This window comes from Bombina bombina, chromosome 4 (genome assembly GCF_027579735.1).
Source record: "Bombina bombina isolate aBomBom1 chromosome 4, aBomBom1.pri, whole genome shotgun sequence".
Taxonomy (NCBI): domain Eukaryota; kingdom Metazoa; phylum Chordata; class Amphibia; order Anura; family Bombinatoridae; genus Bombina; species Bombina bombina.
In genome coordinates this window covers 1005031546-1005052721 of record NC_069502.1, presented here as the reverse complement: position 1 = coordinate 1005052721, position 21176 = coordinate 1005031546, and the positions used below count along the sequence as shown (strand labels likewise).

The following is a 21176-nucleotide window of genomic DNA, read 5'->3' as shown; positions in this document are numbered from 1 at the left end:
TCACGTTCGCATTGCTGGGAAGCATTGTGCTCATGAGAGCACGCTTCCATAGACTCCAATGTATCATTTCTTTACACTTCCTCCTTCTAATGTGCAGTCCCATAGCAGCATTAAAGCGACATTAAACACTAAGGGCCAGATTACAAGTGGAGCGTGTTGATAGTAGTGCAGAATTATACTGTAATGCCACAAGGTTTGGACAAGAGAGGGATAAAATGTTGGAGAGTAGATGTTTCAGTTGAGTCTGTAAGATCCAAGTCATTTAAATTCCTGTATGGTAGCAGTTTTTTGGGGGCTTGTGAGGATGCTGCAGGTAGAGTAAGAGAGAAAGTCAGTAGATGTTGGTCAGAGAGAGGACAAGGGAAGTTGGGAGTGGCACAGAGATTATATTTCATACAAATCTATGAATTACATAACATATATATAAGTATTGTATCTAAAATGCTTTGGTAAACATTCTCTAAGTATTTTTATTTTAATGTGTGTATATATATATTACTAATACTGTCCTCACCATTTCTAAACTGCTTTTATTGTCATTGTGATATACTGAAAGGTACCACTCACTCTATACCTAATGTTCTAATCACACACATTGTCCACTGGGGTTTAAGGAGACACCAGACTGTGCTTTTATTTTAAGAACAATCTGTGTGGCACAGGTTCACATTGGTTGCACCACACACCACATCAAAAAAATAATCAAATAAAAAAAAAACTTTTATAAGGGTTGCAGACTGCAGCTGCAAGACAGGTAGCGCTTTATTATCAAAATAAAAATACATAGACAGTATTAAAAAAACAAAATAACACAAAAAAACCCACACATACAATACCTAAATTTGTGGCCTTTTTTCCTGACATGCAATGTCTACTTTTACTTATACAACCAAAGATAGTTGCAAAAAAGAGATACACATATAGCACTCTAATCCCACATGGAATATTATAAATATAGGGTGGTATACATCAACATTGAAATAAAAAAAAAATGAAGGGAAATTACTGCATTGTAATAGTGTTTGGTGCAAACAATAAGGACTATTATTAAGGCCTCAGTTGATTGGTTTGGAGGTGTTTATTTCTAGAGCAATATTCTGTTTGGATCTATACCTGTTAAATTCTTGGGTAAGGTACCACAAAGTCTCATGTGGAGTAGCAAGGTAAAGATTGCTCTGGAAATTGTACGTGTTATCCAAGAGAGATCTCTGTATCAAGTGTCCAATAGCCAAATTATATTGTTAATTACACATAATTCAAACGTGTTTGCTAGCTTATATTGGAATTGCTATGTTATTCTACAATATTCTATGGATAAACTGATGCCAAGTACTAAACTGCACATCCATGTTCTACAGCGGCAGCATGTAATTCGGCTTATTTGTTTGATGTTATAAATATATATAAAGGGGCTACCGCTGAGGTTTAGGTAATCTGAACATTAGGTAAAACTATATTCCCCAGAGGCTAGTATCAGCAATAATAATAATTGATTGTATTGTCAACAAAGACCCCTAGGTTATCTTATGTTGTCTTACTGCTTATGCTGTCAGTTCTTCTACTGGCAGAGCGTATATTATGTTACTGTTATTTTAATGGATAACACCATATATTTGGCAAAAAAATGTTACAGTAATAGTACAACCGCATGAAGCTGGAAACTAAGTATCGAATATGAATTTATATGATCGTCTAAACGTGTGATTGTACAGGTAATTTGCCTCAATTGCTTGTATTTGGTGAACACATTTAGCGAATATATATGTATATAATCTCTATATATCACAGCTTTGATACTTGTTGCCTGTTAGTCTGCAGTTTTCCTCTAACTGGTAATTACTCTTGTAGGTAATAGACACCACACATAAACCCCCTGCGGTGAGTGTTCAGAGATTTTAAGTCAACTGTATCGTGTGTAGCTATAGTACTTAAAATGTTTCTAGTCATAAAGTGCACCTAAATAGCAGATTACAAATATAATAGCCAGAACATATGAGAGCTCAGGTCAATGTCTCCTACTCACGGAGTCAAGCTCCCAGTGTCTGACCTCATTAATCTGAGAATACAAATTATGTCAGCTCAGATATCAGGCATACAGGGAGTGCAGAATTATTAGGCAAGTTGTATTTTTGAGGATTAATTTTATTATTGAACAACAACCATGTTCTCAATGAACCCAAAAAAATCATTAATATCAAAGCTGAATATTTTTGGAAGTAGTTTTTAGTTTGTTTTTAGTTTTAGCTATTTTAGGGGGATATCTGTGTGTGCAGGTGACTATTACTGTGCATAATTATTAGGCAACTTAACAAAAAACAAATATATACCCATTTCAATTATTTATTTTTACCAGTGAAACCAATATAACATCTCAACATTCACAAATATACATTTCTGACATTCAAAACAAACAAAACAAATCAGTGACCAATATAGCCACCTTTCTTTGCAAGGACACTCAAAAGCCTGCCATCCATGGATTCTGTCAGTGTTTTGATCTGTTCACCATCAACATTGCGTGCAGCAGCAACCACAGCCTCCCAGACACTGTTCAGACAGGTGTACTGTTTTCCCTCCTTGTAAATCTCACATTTGATGATGGACCACAGGTTCTCAATGGGGTTCAGATCAGGTGAACAAGGAGGCCATGTCATTAGATTTTCTTCTTTTATACCCTTTCTTGCCAGCCACGCTGTGGAGTACTTGGACGCGTGTGATGGAGCATTGTCCTGCATGAAAATCATGTTTTTCTTGAAGGATGCAGACTTCTTCCTGTACCACTGCTTGAAGAAGGTGTCTTCCAGAAACTGGCAGTAGGACTGGGAGTTGAGCTTGACTCCATCCTCAACCCAAAAAGGCCCCACAAGCTCATCTTTGATGATACCAGCCCAAACCAGTACTCCACCTCCACCTTGCTGGCGTCTGAGTCGGACTGGAGCTCTCTGCCCTTTACCAATCCAGCCACGGGCCCATCCATCTGGCCCATCAAGACTCACTCTCATTTCATCAGTCCATAAAACCTTAGAAAAATCAGTCTTGAGATATTTCTTGGCCCAGTCTTGACCTTTCAGCTTGTGTGTCTTGTTTAGTGGTGGTCGTCTTTCAGCCTTTCTTACCTTGGCCATGTCTCTGAGTATTGCACACCTTGTGCTTTTGGGCACTCCAGTGAAGTTGCAGCTCTGAAATATGGCCAAACTGGTGGCAAGTGGCATCTTGGCAGCTGCATGCTTGACTTTTCTCAGTTCATGGGCAGTTATTTTGCCAAACGCTTCTTGCGACCCTGTTGACTATTTTGAATGAAACGCTTGATTGTTCAATGATCACGCTTCAGAAGCTTTACAATTTTAAGAGTGCTGCATCCCTCTGCAAGATATCTCACTATTTTGACTTTTCTGAGCCTGTCAAGTCCTTCTTTTGACCCATTTTGCCAAAGGAAAGGAAGTTTCCTAATAATTATGCACACCTGAAATAGGGTGTTGATGTCATTAGACCACACCCCTTCTCATTACAGAGATGCACATCACCTAATATGCTTAATTGGTAGTAGGCTTTCGAGCCTATACAGCTTGGAGTAAGACAACATGCATAAAGAGGATGATGTGGTTAAAATACTCATTTGCCTAATAATTCTGCACTCCCTGTAGAGTATACAACCCTAATATTAAACTAGACCATTAAAAATGAAGGGTCCCAACTACCCTTTCCGCAGTTGGGACCCTTCGTTTTTATTGGTGTGCCGCGATGTGCTACTTCGTATCATGTCCGCTTGCACATTAGTAAATATACCTCTGTATCTTTGTTTATATTTGTGTACTTTTTATCTTTAATTACCACACCACACATAAAAGTGGTAAAAATCACACTTCACCAATATTCATTGCAAACACTAACATGCAAATCACATTTATCAATCTTTATCAACTTTTATTTTTTATCTTTTATTAAAATTACATTTTTTTTTAATTTTTTTTTTATTTTATATTTTATCACTATATTTGATCACTAAGAGACCTTATAAAGAGTCTTCTCATATATGATGTTCAAACACACATTGTTATATTGATTTCTACATAATCTCACACACTCACACAATGTTACACTTGAAAATAATTAAAACAATAATAAAAGACAATCTATAATGTAAGCAACACTATCCCTTTAAGAACCTATGGCCTAGATTTAGAGTTCGGCGGTAGCCGTCAAAACCAGCGTTAGAGGCTCCTAACGCTGGTTTTGGCCGCCCGCTGGTATTTGGAGTCAGTGATTAAAGGGTCTAACGCTCACTTTTCAGCCGCGACTTTTCCATACCGCAGATCCCCCTACGCCATTTGCGTAGCCTATCTTTTCAATGGGATCTTTCTAACGCTGGTATTTAGAGTCGTTTCTGCAGTGAGCGTTAGAGATTCCAGCCGCCTGAAAATAGCAGGAGTTAAGAGCTTTCTGGCTAACGCCGGTTTATAAAGCTCTTAACTACTGTAACCTAAAGTACACTAACACCCATAAACTACCTATGTACCCCTAAACCGAGGTCCCCCCACATCGCCGCCACTCGATTAAAATTTTTAACCCCTAATCTGCCGACCGCCACCTACGTTATACTTATGTACCCCTAATCTGCTGCCCCTAACCCCGCCGACCCCTATATTATATTTATTAACCCCTAATCTGCCCCCCACAACGTCGCCGACACCTACCTACACTTATTAACCCCGATCAGCCAATAGAATACGAGCTCAATCTGATTGGCTGATGGGATCGGCCAATCGGATTGAACTTGATTCTGATTGGCTGATTCCATCAGCCAATCAGAAAATTCCTACCTTAATTCCGATTGGCTGATAGAATCCTATCAGCCAATCGGAATTCGAGGGACGCCATCTTGGATGACGTCCCTTAAAGGAACCGTCATTCGTCGTCTAGTCGTCGGAAGAAGAGGATGGATCCGCGCTGGAGGTCTTCAAGATGGAGCCGGTCGTCATCGGATGGAAGAACATAGAAGATGCCGCTTGGAGAAGATGTTTGCCGGTCCGGATGTCCTCTTCTTGCCGGATAGGAGGAAGACTTTGGAGCAGCGGATTATGGATCGCCAACCCCCGCTTGGGTTGGATGAAGATCTTGGAGCCAGGACGGATCGGTGATACCTGGATGGTGAAGACAAGGTAGGAAGATCTTCAGGGGATTAGTGTTAGGTTTATTTAAGGGGGTTTGGGTTAGATTAGGGGTATGTGGGTGGTGGGTTGTAATGTTGGGGGGGGGGTATTGTATGTTTTTTTTTTACAGGCAAAAGAGCTGAAATTCTTGGGGCATGCCCCGCAAAGGGCCCTGTTCAGGGCTGGTAAGGTAAAAGAGCTTGTAATTTTTGTATTTTAGAATAGGGTAGGGAATTTTTTATTTTGTGGGTCTTTGTTATTTTATTAGGGGGCTTAGAGTAGGTGTAATTAGTTTAAAATTGTTGTAATATTTTTCTTATGTTTGTAAATATTTTTTTATTTTCTGTAACTTAGTTCTTTTTTATTTTTTGTACTTTAGATAGTTTATTTAATTGTATTTATTTGTAGCAATTGTGTTTAATTAATTTATTGATAGTGTAGTGTTAGGTTAATTGTAGGTAATTGTAGGTAGTTTATTTAATTATTTTATTGATAGGGTAGTGTTAGGTTTAATTATATCTTAGGTTAGGATTTATTTTACAGGTATATTTGTAATTATTTTAACTAGGTAACTATTAAATAGTTCTTAACTATTTAATAGCTATTGTACCTGGTTAAAATAATTACAAAGTTGCCTGTAAAATAAATATTAATCCTAAAATAGCTATAATATAAATGTAATTTATATTGTAGCTATATTAGGATTTATTTTACAGGTAAGTATTTAGCTTTAAATAGGAATAAGTTATTTAATAAGAGTTAATTTATTTCGTTAGATGTAAATTATATTTAAGTTAGGGGGGTGTTAGTGTTAGGGTTAGACTTAGCTTTAGGGGTTAATACATTTATTAGAATAGCGGTGAGCTCCGGTCGGCAGATTAGGGGTTAATAATTGAAGGTAGGTGTCGGCGATGTTAGGGAGGGCAGATTAGGGGTTAATACTATTTATGATAGGGTTAGTGAGGCGGATTAGGGGTTAATACATTTATTATAGTAGCGCTCAGGTCCGCTCGGCAGATTAGGGGTTAATAAGTGTAGGTAGGTGTCGGCGACGTTGTGGGGGGCAGATTAGGGGTTAATAAATATAACATAGGGGTCGGCGATGTTAGGGCAGCAGATTAGGGGTACATAGGGATAACGTAGGTTGCGGCGGTTTACGGAGCGGAAGATTAGGGGTTAAAAGTGTAATGCAGGGGTCAGCGATAGCGGGGGCGGCAGATTAGGGGTTAATAAGTGTAAGGTTAGGGGTGCTTAGACTCGGGGTACATGTTAGAGTGTTAGGTGCAGACGTAGGAAGTGTTTCCCCATAGGAAACAATGGGGCTGCGTTAGGAGCTGAACGCTGCTTTTTTGCAGGTGTTAGGTTTTTTTTCAGCTCAAACAGCCCCATTGTTTCCTATGGGAGAATCGTGCACGAGCACGTTTTTGAGGCCGGCCGCGTCCGTAAGCAACTCTGGTATCGAGAGTTGCATTTGCGGTAAAAATGCTCTACGCTCCTTTTTTGGAGCCTAACGCAGCATTTGTTTGAACTCTCGATACCAGAGTTAAATTTATGGTGCGGCCAGAAAAAAACCCGCGGAGCGTTAACAGCCCTTTTACCGCCGAACTCTAAATCTAGGCCTTAATGTGCTCTAATGACAGTGTTGAAACCTCAGCCAAACATATATAAATGATAAACCTCATCCAGTAATTATAATGTTGAATACTGTCCATTCCATGTATACCACAATTGAAAATATTATTTAAAAATTTTGTTACAGTTTTAAAAATACTGTGCATAACAATCCTGCAAACACAATCAAGTATTTTACAAATATATATCTACAAAGGGAATGCTATTCTGCCATACTTCATCCAATATCCCAACAATATACCTATAACATCCTCTTCTCCCGTATAAACGATTTATTAACACTTGTTCATTAAATATGTAGCTATATGATGTACACATACAACAATACTAATGTTACAATTAAATCTCTTGCTGTATCATAAAACCTTCTAGTATCTATAATATATAAACACCTTGATTGTATCCAAGTTATATAATTCATTCTGTACTAGTTTGCTACATTCCCAAGAGCTATGGTGCTACAATGTTGCCATTATTATTAACAGACATTTCCAATACAGTGTGCAAATCTTGCAAGGATGCAAACATATAGGGGTAGATTAATCCTAGTGCCAGCGGACATGATACGATGTAGCGTATCATGTCCGCTGCACATCAATAAATGCCAACAGCATACGCTGTCAGCATTTATCATTGCACCAGCAGTTCTTGTGAACTGCTGGTGCAATGCCGCCCCCTGCAGATTCGCTAGCAGGGGGTGTCAATCAAACCACAGGCAGACAAGTTATGGAGCAGCGTTCTTTAGACCGCTGCATTAATAATAGCTCACGCGGAAACAGGGGCATCAAGCTCTGTATAGATCGGCCCCATAGTTGCAAATATATCCATTACAAATGATTGTCAGTCTGTTATATTTTTACGATCTGCAATATAATGATAGTAAAGGCAACCGTATCTGGTATCATACATGCAAATGTATTAGTTGCGATACAGGTATGCACGTGTAAATATTCACAATGTATAAAATGATTTACTGAGTACCTAAAATTATTTAACAACACAGCTGATCGAATTCAGATGATCGTAAACAAAGATTCAAATGCCTTTTAACACCTATTGGTCATAATGTTTAGACTGACACTCATCTTAATCAATTAAATGTTGTGAATTGATAAAAGACCAAAACAAACGGCCGGCGCGTATTCTCTCTGAGGAAGCGTGACAGTGAAACACGTGTCAAGGGAATGGCTAGTGAGAGCGTTGTATCTCTTATTTTGACAGCTTACTCTGCCTGCCAGCAAATGATGTTAGAGTGTGGTTGTTCTTAATTTAATTTGCTGTGTGTGCGATCGCTTATTCTGGTAACAACTTTGAGATCATTCTCAGCACTCCAAATAAAAAAATCATTTTAAAATAACTCCCGCTATAGAAGAAGTTTAGTTGAGAAGAGTTTATTAGGGATTCTAAATGATTGTCCTCTTGGATGTTTGAATGAAACTATACTGAATTTATATTTGAAGCAATCATATTACAATACCATCAGATCCCAATTTGAATCCTATTGCATCAATATCAATACCGAACCAGAAGTATTACTCACAGCGATCAATCTTACAGTATTAGATATTACCCCACCTGTAACTTTATGGCAGCTGAGTTTAAGTGTTTTTAATTTGTGTGTCTTTTTTCTGTTTAATAAAGTGAGAGTCTGAATAGTGATATTCAATTCACCTTGTTTTAATATAACTTTTCAACAGTTCTCACTCTTTGTTATTTTTAGGGGTTAGCGTTGCTGCCTTTTTTCAACTCATGTTCATAGAGGAGGCTGAAGTGGAGCGATACATTTGTTTTTATTTTCAGCATAGATATAAAACTATCGGCTAGATTACGAGTTTTGCAGTATGAGTGAAAAAAGCAGCGTTAAAGCTCTTTTTAACTACTGCTGGTATTACGAGTCTTGCAGGTTTAGCTGCACTGCAACGTAATTACCGCAGCTTTCAAAAAGTCCTTTTTCAATGGGACTTCCATAGCGCCGGTATTACAAATTTGCCCGGGAGGCCAAAAAGTGAGCGGTACAGCCTATACCGTCAAGATCTATACCGTAACTGAAAGTCAGTAGTTATGGGTTTTACGCTACAAAGCCGTAACATAAAACTAATAACTAAAGTGCTAAAAAGTACACTAACACCCATAAACTACCTATTAACCCCTAAACCGAGGCCCTCCCGCATCGCAAACACTAAAATGAAATTATTAACCCCTAATCTGCCGCTCCGGACATCGCCACCACTATAATAAACATATTAACCCCTAAACCGCCACTCTCCCGCATCACAAACACTAGTTAAATATTATTAACCCCTAATCTGCTGCCCTTAACATCGCCACCACCTTACCTACATTTATTAAGCCATAATCTGCCGCCCCCAACGTCGCTGCCGCTATACTAAATTTATTAACCCCTAAACCTAAGTATAACCCTAGCACCCCCTCACTTAAATATAATTAAAATAAATCTAAATAAAACTACTATCATTACCTAAATAATTCCTATTTAAAACTAAATACTTACCTGTAAAATAAATCATAAGATAGCTACAATATAATTAATAGTTACATTGTAACTAGCTTAAGGTTTATTTTTATTTTACAGGTAAGTTTGTATTTATATTAACTAGATAGAATAGTTAGTAAATACAAATAAATAATAAATACAAATTTACCTGTAAAATAAAACCTTACCTGCCTTACACTAACACCTAACCTTACACTACAATTAAACCAATTACATGAATTAAATACAATTACCTAAATTACAAAAAACCCCCACTAAATTACACAAAATGAATAAAGAAATTATCAAATATTTAAACTAATTACACCTAATCTAATTGCCCTATCAAAATAAAAAGGCCCCCCAAAATGAAAAAAAAAACCCTAGCCTAAACTAAACTACCAATAGCCCTTAAAAGGGCCTTTTGGTGGGAATTCCCCCAAAGAAATCAGCTCTTTTACCTGTAAAAAAAAAATACAAACAACCCCCCAACAGTAAAACCCACCACCCACACAACCAACCCCCCAAATAAAATCCTAACTAAAAAAACCTAAGCTCCCCATTGCCCTGAAAAGTGCATTTGGATGGGTATTGATTGCCCTTAAAAGGGCATTTAGCTCTTTTTCAAGTGCCCAAACCCCTAATCTAAAAATAAAACCCACCCAATAAACCCTTAAAAAAGCCTAACACTAACCCCTGAAGATCCACTTACAGTTTTTAAAGACCCGACATCCATCCTGCCGGCAGAAGTCCTCAATGAAGCGGCAGAAGTCTTCATCCAACCGGGCAGAAGTCTTCATCCAGATGGCATCTTCTATCTTCATCCATCTGGCGTGGAGCGGTTCCATCTTCAAGACATACGGCGCGGATGATCTTCTTCAATCAACGTCTTCTTGCAGAATGAAGGTTCCTTTAAATGACGTCATCCAAGATGATGCTCTACGCCGGATGGATGAAGATAGAAGATGCCGTCTGGATGAAGACTTCTGCTGGCTTGGATGAAGATTCGGCCACTTGGATGAAGACTTCTGCCGGCTTCGATGAGGACTTCTGCCGCTTCGTTGAGGATGGATGTTGGGTCTTCAAAAACTGTAAGTGGATCTTCGGGGGTTAGTGTTAGGCTTTTTAAGGGTTTATTGGGTGGGTTTTATTTTTAGATTAGGGGTTTGGGCACTTTAAAAAGAGCTAAATGCCATTTTAAAGGGCAATGCCCATCCAAATGCCCTTTTCAGGGCAATGGGGAGCTTTGGTTTTTTTAGTTTGGATTTTATTTGGGGGGTTGGTTGTGTGGGTGGTGGGTTTTACTGTTGGGGGGTTGTTTGTATTTTTTTACAGGTAAAAGAGCTGATTTCTTTGGGGCAATGCCCTGCAAAAGGCCCCTTTAAGGGCTATTGGTAGTTTAGGCTAGGGTTTTTTTTATTTTGGGGGGCTTTTTTATTTTGATAGGGCTATTAGATTAGGTGTAATTAGTTTAAATATCTGATCATTTATTTTTTATTTTGTGTAATTTAGTGTTTTTGTTTTTTTTGTAATTTAGTTAATTGTATTTAATTTATTTAATTGTAGTGTAAGGTTAGGTGTTAGTGTAACTCAGGTTAGGTTTTATTTTACAGGTAAATTTGTATTTATTTTAGCTAGGTAGCTAGTAAATAGTTAATAACTATTTACTAACTAGTCTACCTAGTTAAAATAAATACAAACTTGCCTGTGAAATAAAAATAAAACCTAAGCTAGATACAATGTAACTATTAGTTATATTGTAGCTAGCTTAGGTTTTATTTTACAGGTAAGTATTTAGTTTTAAATAGGAATTATTTAGTTATTAATAGTAGGTATTTAGATTTATTTAAATTACATTAAAGTTAGGGGGTGTTAGGGTAAGGGGTTAATAACTTTAGTATAGTGGCGGCGACATTGGGGGCGGAAGATTAGGGGTTAATAAGTGTAGGTAGGTGGCAGCGACATTGGGGCGGCAGATTTGGGGTTAATAAGTGTAATGTAGGTGGCGGCGACATTGGGGTGGCATACTAGGGGTTAATAACTGTAATGTAGGTGTCGGTAGTGACAGGGGCAGCAGATTAGGGGTTAATAAGTGTAATGTAGGTAGCAACGATATTGGGGGCAGCAGGTTAGGGGTTAATAACTGTAATGTAGGTGTCGGCGATGCCGGGGGCAGCAGATTAGGGGTGTTTAGACTCGGGGTTTATGTTAGGGTGTTAGGTGTAAACATAAATTTAGTTTCCCCATAGGAATCAATGGGGCTGCCTTACGGAGCTTTACGCTGCTTTATTGCAGGTGTCAGGCTTTTTTTCAGCTGGCTCTCCCCATTGATGTCTATGGGGAAATCGTGCACGAGCACGTAAAACCAGCTCACCGTATCGCTGGTATTGGAGTGTGGAGCTCAATTTTGCTTTACGCTCACATATTGCCTGATAACGCTGGGTTTTTGTAAACCTGTAATACCAGCGCTGTAGGTAAGTGAGCGGTGACATTAACTTGCAAGTTAGCACTGCGCCGCTCATAACGTAAAACTCGTAATCTAGCCGTATGTGTTTTACATTTTAAGAAAATTACTTGAGTAGAATTGAAAAAAAAAATACAGGGCTAAAGCTTTTAGGAGGTTGAGGTGATGTAGTGATATAAAGAAAACACTAAAGAACTGGTAAGCAACATGTGTAACAGCTATGTTGTAAAAGAAAGGGGCTAATATTTCAGCAATAAGTGTTTCCAACCTTGACATTCTGATATGGGCATAACCTACTACGTCTCATTGGCTGAGGGTTACACCCTGTATGTGCAGGATCATTTCTTTTTAGTCTTCTGTACTGAATTTGGTCTACTTAAACTTTTCTTTTACTGTCACTGCAAATATTTGGTCTAGGGGACCATTGCAGATATTATTGTCAATCATAGGATACTATTATGTTCTTGTGGCTCCAATAGAAAGTATAGATGATGTTATTATTTGATATGTGCCAAAATACACAAGCTTCTCAACTGTATAGTCGCTCCAGTATGATGGCTGACCTGCTATTATTGATAGCAAAAGGACTGTCACTATCCTGCTGCTCTGTTGCTATCAATAGTTATTTGCATGGGATCTGGCCCTAAGTTCCAAGCCCCACAAACCCCCTGACTTATGGTTACAAAAGAATAATAGATTACAAATTCATAACATTTGCACAGTATCCCTGCTATCATTTGCAATATTAAACATTTGTCTAATTTGGATGATTGAAATGGAATGTATTACTTTTTAAGTCCCAATTTCCTGTAATATGACAGACAAGTGCTCCCTGGCATTGCAGACAGTACAGCCAATTTTAATGAGATGATTATAAAGTCTGTTGGTTCTACAAAATACTCATCAGTGTGTATATACAGGAATACATTTATCAAAACTAGGAAGTGAGTCAAAGGATTTATGATTTTAAAATTAGCTTTTATGGGAAGTGATTTCTGATTATAAATACACTCCATAAAAATAATTATTTTCTTTGTTACTAATTAATGTATTTCATGATAGAACAGTAGCTCTATAATATTATCAGAAAAATTAAATAGGAAATGTTAACAATGTATGCAGTTTTCTGTCTGTATTCACATTCCCTTTGGTTAAAGGGACATGAAACTCCAAATTTGTATTTCATGTTTTAGATAGAGCATTGCAATTTTAAACAACTTTCCAATTTACGTCTAGTATCTAATTTGCTTTGTTCTATTTGTATCATTTGTTGAAAAGAACACCTGAATAAGCTCAGGAACAGTAATGCACTATTGATGCTAGCTGCTGATTGGTGGTTGCACATATATGCCTCCTGGTATTGGCTCACCTAATCTGTTCAGCTAGTTTCCACTCCAGTAGTGCATTGCTGCTCCCTTAACAAAGCATACAAGACAATAAAGAACAGTATATTATATGTCAGTTGTTTAAAATTAGATGCTCTATCTGAATCATTACAGATTTTTTTTTTTTAGTTTTATGCCCCTTAACCCCTTCGCTACCAGGAATTTTAGGGAAAAACTTGGCCAAAATACTGAAGAATATTTAGCATTTTTGCTATCATTATATTAAAACAGAAATAAAACCTTGCTTTTTTATTTGCATATCAAAAAAAAAATAAAAATATATATATATACATTTATTTTTTGTAGAAAACCTGAGGTGTTGATCTAGACACATTTTGGTATATTTTGTGCCATCAATCATTTTGCCACCAAATGCAATCATATTGAAAAAATTGTTAACGTTTTAAAAAAGTTTGGGTTACTGACTGAAATTATTTTCACACAACTACTGCAGTTATAAGACAAATGATTGTTATGCTTGCTTATTGGTGGCTAAATGTAGCCACCAATAAGCAAGCACTATCAAGGGTACTGAACCTAAAATGGGACGGCTCATTAGCTTACATTCCTGCTTTTTAAATAAAGATAGCAAGAGAACGAAGAAAAATTGATAATAGGAGTAAATTAGAAAGTTGCTTAAAATTGCATGTGCTATCTGAATCATGAAATAAAAGAAAATTGGGTTTAGTATCCCTTTAACACACATGCATATTACTATCAAAATATGCAGCTTAGTTATCAGAACGTGAGAATGATGCAAAGTTTATAGATGTTGCTAGGCACCAACTTGTTATCTATGAAAGTGAACTCCCTCAGAAACTCTAAAAATTCCAAGGTAACTCTGCATATGATGACTTATTAACCCCATAATGATCCTTGTGAAACATTCAGTGAAATAAAGAATTTTCTACAAGATAGTGAAAGCTGAATACTTACCTTTTCTGTGGTAATATTGCCTCTGGTTGTGTTTGTCGTCTGCATTATGTAGTCAGTTGCATACTGTAAGTAAAGGACATATTTTACATTAACAGGGTTTGCATTCTGGGGTTTGCATTGATTATAACTCTGCAATTCTATATTTAAAATTTTAAAACTAATATAATGAAGGAAATCAGTCCAGACAAGAAATATATAATATATAACTAAAATGACACAATATGTATAATAATAAAAGGCCAAATATCTATAATAATAAAAGGCCAAATATGTCCGATGCAGTAATGCGCAGTAGAGACTGTGCGAGACAAACATCCCTGGCCTTAACCCCTTGATGACCAGTGCCGATGCGCAGTAGAGACTGTGCGAGACAAGCGCAAGGATGGCACTGGTCGTTAAACCCTTAAGGACCAGTGTCGTACCCTGTACAACACTGCTGTCCTGGGTCTCTCTCTACTGTAATCTCACTAAAAGTAGCGAGATCACGCTATTTCTGCATGCCCCACTCTGTGTCCCTCTCTGCATCGGGCAGTGGTGGTGTTGATCGTTGGTGGCGTTGTTGGGCTAGGAGGGAGGCGGGTGGGTGGCCCATCGCTGGAGGGGCGGGAACAGGTGGGAATGCTACACTACAGATAAAATGTATGCTAAGAACTGCATGGAGGTGGAAGGAAGGATGGGGAGGAGGGGGGAGGAGGGAGAAGGAGGTACAGGGGGAATAAAAGCTAGGGAAAGGATCTTGGAGGGGGTCATTTTGGCCCGTGTACACGGGCTATAACACTAGTATAAAGATAATACAATGGGGCTGATTTAACATCGATAAATGCCGACAACATCTGCTGTCGGCATTTATCATTGCACAAGCATTTCTTGTGAAATGCTTGTGCAATGCCGCCCTCCTGCAGATTTGCAGCCAATCGGCCGCTAGCAGGGGGTATCAATCATCCCGATTGTATCCATTCGGGTCGGGATGATTGCTATCCGCCACCTCAGAGGTGGCAGATGAGTTAAGGAGCAGCGGTCTTAGGACCACTGCTTCTTAACTTTTGTTTTTGGCGAGCATGAAGGCTCGCACGGAAGCGGCTGCATTTTCATTTCATTGGACATGATTGTGAGAAAATGTCTCCACTGCATACTGAATGCAGGTTCTAGAGATGCACAACAAAGTCTATAGCTAGGTTACCTCAGAATGGAGAGTCTTCTCTTGCCAGAGCAAACATCACTTCAGTTCCTATATTTTTTGATTGGATAAAATCAATAATGGATGAAGAGATATGCTGGTATGAATTTGTTTAGTATTTGTTTTTCCATCTTTTTACTATTAGCTTTTTAGTATATTACATCATACCAGAGTTGTCCAACCAAATATCTGCAACTATACTAATCCTGAGTGTCTTTATTCATTAAGGAAACATCGATTTTTCAAAGAAAAATAAATGGATTTTAAAATTCCTTTATATATTCTACACAGGAGAAAAAAACTCTTTGGTGTCTTTTAAATGTGCTTCAAAGATCTTCAGAATGGTTTGCTAGAAAGACTCTACAGTATGAAATTAAATACAGACCTATCATGCTTATTCTTTTGTGCTAAAATATTTTTGGGTCATAGCGGTTGACTTGCAATTTCTTCACAGCCTTTAAATGAAGAGAATCATATGGTCAACACTTTAGTTCTCAAGGTATTTCGTCTGTGATCTGTAAGTAATCCTATTTCTTATATTGTTTGATCTGACTGTTATGCTTTTGTGTCCTATGCTGCAATTTCCTAGTTCAGTGCGCAAGAACTTTGGTAACAACTATTGTGTATTTTAATGTATTTAGTGCTGAATACTTATTATTATATTTTCGCAAGCAATCCTAGCCCATGTTCAAGGAAAAGCATAAAGTACTAGGAATGCACTACAACAAAATGCATGTAATATTACCAGAGCAATGAGTTTACAATTACTTCTGTGCACTATATTGAGAGGTATTTTTTATGATGGTAGAAGACTCATACCTATGGATTATCCACTCATCTTCCTAGCAGTAATGGGTTTATAGGGTCTTGGCAGGTGCTTCATCTTCCTAACCCTACAAAGTGCAAATAACCTGACTGTGCCTTTTTTATCTTGTTAAAGCTAAACATTTATTAATTTGCAGTTGTGTGAGGTTCTCATGCAGGGAACCTGTCCTATATTTGGGGCTAATGAGCCAGCAACTGCCACTCACATTTATTATTACACAAGTATGCTTGTGCAATGCCGCCCCCTGCAATTGCACAAGAGCAGGGCTTATCAATCATCCCAAACAAATCAGTCAAATCATGATTTAAAGGGACAGTCTAGACCTAATACTTATTCTTTAATTACTTATTGTTACATACCAGACAAGCCACTTGCAATGGGTTTCCCATCTATAAGCTTATCAGAAGTACATGAAACTTTTAAATAATCATAGTTTGTTTGCAACCAAAAATGACCACCAAGCTTTCTTCTTGTCCAGATAGCTGTTTTCTTGCATTACAGTTTAATATTTTTCAGTAAGCTGTCTCAAATTGCACATGTACAAATCAGCATGGCGGACGTTTTTGGTTCCTAACAAACAAATATTTAAATGTTTCATGTAATCTTACAAGCTTATAGATGTGGGACCAGTTGCAGGACACTTCTCTGGTAAGTAACAATAAGTACTAATAATTATGTATTGGGTCTAGCCTGTCCCTTTAAGTCACATGAAGCTGAGATGGCGTAAGACATAGCAATCTTAAGACTGCTGCTTAATTTTGTATACAAAACATTATAAATGGAGCCCTTTAACTGCTGCCGTCTAGTGATGCTTATTTCAAGTTATGAAAAACCACAGCAACCTGGAGCCATAGAGCTGTAGGTTGCAATGAGAAAATATGGTAGACTAATGTGTACAGCTAATAGAAGTATATAGGAAAATACTTGTATTGAAAATTTAAATGTAATCATGTACCTTTTAATTTGAGATCATTATGTCCCTTAAATGGATTGGAAAGTCAAAATTAAACTTGCATGATTCAGTTAGAGCATGTCATTTTAATACACTCTTAAATTTGCTTGTATTGTCAAATGGGCCTCATTCTTTTGGTATCCCTTGTTGAAAACAGAATAGATACATATCCTACACTAGTGGTAGCTAGCTTCTCATTTGTCTCTTGTGATTGGCTAGCTGCCAGTAGTGCAATGCTGTTCCTTCAGCAAAGGATAACAAGATAATGAAGCATATATGAAAATAAAAGTAAATTCGAAAGTTGCTTAATATTGTATGTATTATCCAAATCATGAAAGAAAATGTTTGGGTTTCCTGACCCTTAAGCATTTAATTCTCAGTTTACATAATCAAATAATCACCCTGCCACAACTCTGCAATGTACAAACATTGAAAACCTCATGTGCTACATGTAGCAAATAATACCACAAAATGTGTTTTCTACCATTTGATGTCTTATTAAACAAAAAGCTAGTAAATGTGTTGAGTTTTTCTACTATGAAATGATCTCATCAGTTTAAGTATCTTATATTTTATCCGGTGAATTTAGAGGTCAGCAAAACGCACTTTTTCTTACCGTTCGAAAAGCAGCAGCTACCAGGTTGGAAGGCATTAAGTTTCTGTAAACGGAAGCAAGAACATGTTTCACTAAAAAAACTCTCAACAAAGAAATATGCAAATAAGTAATAGAACACGTGTTATACAGAAAACAACAGAGTAGGCATGAACACAAAAAGTGCAACAGTAAAGTTAAAATCAATAGTTTGTTTCAGATAGGGCATGCAATTTTATAACAACTTTCCAACTTATGTTATCTAATTTGCTTTGTTCTATGTATCCTTTGTTGAAAAATCATAGCTAGGTAGGCTCAGGAGCAGCACTACTTGGAGTTGCTGGTGATTGGTAACTGCACCTATATGCATCTTGTCATTAGCTCCCCTGATGTGTTTAGCTCATTCCCAATAGTGCATTGCTGCACCTTCAACACATTGATAATAAAAGTAAAATGGAAAGTTGTTTAAAATTGTATGTTGGTTTCATTTCATGTCCTTTTAAAGGGACAGTCTAGTTCAAATATTGTATTGTTTAAAAATAGATAATCCCTTTATTACCCATTCCCCAGCTTTGCATAACCAACAGTGTTATATTAATACCTACCGATATGCATAGTGCCTACTGGAAAGTTTGGTGGAGGAAGTTGGAGGAGGAGGTTTTGGTTAGGTCCCTTAGTACAGTCAAGGGTCATCTTAATACTTCAGTATACAAAGACACAGTGGCGTCACTAGGGGGGGGCGGGGGGGGGGGCGGCCCGCACCCGGGTGACACCCTAAGGGGGGGTGACACCACCAAAACAGGCAGCAGCTCATACTGTTAGTAAATAGTATGTATTTTGTAAATATTATACATTTTTATTTCAGAAGAGTGACGTGAGTGTTGAACTTCAGGCTAAGGTGTTATGCCTGCAGCATGTGTAACACAGTGATGTGCAGTCACTAGAGGCAGGTGAGGCAGTGCTTCACCTCTCATATGGGCAAAAATATATTTTTTTTATTGGCTTTAAAAAAAAAATGTTAAATTTTTTCCCCCAGCATTTTTTTTTCTCACAGCTATATGTTGTGCAATGAAGAGGCACAATCAGGTCTGCCCACCATTACACAACATGCTGCGCCATCTACTGGATGCAAGTGGTTAAGATCATTGCATGGCCCATTAACTGCTTATTTGAGGCAATCCTATTTGGGCTGAACCAATCCAGTGAGAGGCATTAGTAAGTGGAACATAGGGTTGGGGCTGGATGTTAAATCATATAAAACAAAACAAAAACGCAAAAAAACAACTTTCATATATTTTGTTGCTGTCCTGTGAACCTGCTAGCTTTGCTAAAGTGAAAAAGAGAGTTCTGTTCTTCCCCTCTAAGTGCAGTGGAATGTGCCACTGTCACTTCCTGAATCCTTACAGAGCAGGAGAGAGGCACAGAGAGCAGTGTTTCACCCACATCTTATTAAAGTAAGATTTTACTGAAAGATTCTGTTAGTTAAAATGATAATTTAATGAATGTGGTTTAGTGTATTTTTTACTCTTTTACAGCAAAGGATGGTTTTTGTATTTTGTTTACTCAAACTTTACACCCACTAACTTAGCAGCTTGCCTCTGTACTTCACACTAAATTATAGACTAATTTTCTGAACTCTCTGTAGCTCTGCTGTTTTATTACTTTAAAATGCAGTGGTCCCCCCCCCCCCTTGTGTGTGTGTATGTCTCTCTCTCTATCTATCTATCCATCTCTCTCCTTATGTGTTGTTCTCCCCCATGGTCTCTTTCTCTCTCTGTCTCTCTTCCTCCCCCTCTGACTCTCATCCCTTATGTAATGAAAGAATCTATAAGCATAATTTGCAGCATTAAAGTAAAAAGTATGTTTTAAACATATTTTAATGGGCATGGATTTCTAGATCTCATAATCAGAGCAAGCATTGTGTTATCTGGCAAGAGTTTCTGTTACAATCCTTTTAGACTAAAATCAGATGTTTACTAAGTTGACCAGTTTTCCAAGACACCATTTAAAGGGACATGAAACCCATATGCAAATTTAAATAACTTTCCAATTTACATCTAATATCTAATTTTCTTTATTCTTTTGATGTCCTTTGTTGAAAATCATATCTAAATATGCTCAGTAGCTGCTGATTGGTGGCTGCACATAGATACCTCATGTGATTGGCTCACCCATGTGCATTGCTATTTCTTCAACAAAGGATATCTAAAGAATGAAGGTGTATCCTAGCCACTGCCTCACCATCCTCTGACGTCACTGCACGTCACTGGTGTAACAGTATTACTTAATACTTAGTTGTTTTACTGTAATAGTACAGGGGGGTCCGTCCGTGTGACCCAATGCAACGATGATGATATCATTCATCTCATGATCAGTGAGGGATGATCAGTACTCCTACTCCCACTCCGATAGACTCTGAGCAGCAGGCCAGGCAGCCACGGACGGTCACGTTCCTCAGCAGTGTCTGAGCTGATGACACATGCACCACCTCCCGGCTCCCAGTCGTGACCGGAGATGAACAGGGCACACAGGCTAGGTCGGGGGGGAGGAGAAAATAGTCACAACACTGCTGTGACTGCGCATGCGCTGCTGCGCAGGACTCAGGAGGAAGTCAAGTCGGGTCTCGTCACTAGAGAGAGAGAGCGGGAGAACGGCTGCGGGACGACGTGCAACACAGTAGGCACTGGCAGGCAGCAAGCGCCAAGTTAGTGAAGTAAGGTAATTCAAGTGACAGTCCTCCCTGTGTCAACACGGCCACGCAACATATTGACTCTCTCCCCTAATCTCACCTAACCTCATACCTCACAGATAATGCAAATGCTGTAAAACAACTAACAAGACTTCTCTATCAGGTTGGGATTGGAAGAGAACGCTAGGCTAGACAATACATTATATTATTATTGTGATGTCAGCAATGCAATGAATGCATTATTTGTTACAATATAAAATCAGAAAACCATTTTTAAACTTTTTTGGTTCCACTTCCACGTGGCATTCTTTAATCTTTGGCCGAGCAGCCTCAGCAGCGAGCTGGCAATGGCATTATGTGGTGCCCTGTATAAGGAGATCACATTTATACAATACACCTGCTGAGGCATCTGAAGCATTACAGGAGCACAATATATGGGCACCGCACAGGGCTAGGGTTAACTTGGTACAGGCTGAGCAGTTAAAGCCAGCCTGATGCTGATGGTCAAATCAAATGGCAGATATTAGATAATGATTAAATCTGTGCAATTCTACTTTTCAACTAAGCTGTAGATTTTTAAAATATGTAATTAAAATTAATAGTGATTTCCAGCCCCTTCTCCCATTAATAAGGTCCTAGAAATGTATTTATTTTGTGTGTGCTTATTATCATATTCAAATAAATAAAAGTAAGATGTATAGCATCAAAGACCTCTGATGTTAATACTAAACAAATTATTTATTTGCTGTTCTTAATGTTTGTAAATCCATTACAATATACAGATGGATGATGAAATGAACGTAAGTTCGATCTTATCAGTTTTTCTTATGGATAATAGATTTCACTTCTAAAGGGGCAAATAGATTAAATGTGAGGGTA

The 21176-nt window shown here is 37.9% G+C and overlaps 1 protein-coding gene across 1 annotated transcript in view; it reads right to left on the bottom strand.

Annotated features, from left to right (window-relative positions):
• SLC1A4 (solute carrier family 1 member 4) overlaps positions 1-21176 on the bottom strand; it is a 104543-nt gene that overhangs the window by 43250 nt on the left and 40117 nt on the right. The window contains exons 2-3 of the mRNA XM_053712091.1: positions 17633-17675; positions 14062-14124 (exon numbers count right to left, since the gene is read on the bottom strand). Coding sequence (XP_053568066.1) covers positions 14062-14124; positions 17633-17675 — 106 coding nt within the window. The remainder of the gene's footprint in view (positions 1-14061; positions 14125-17632; positions 17676-21176) is intronic.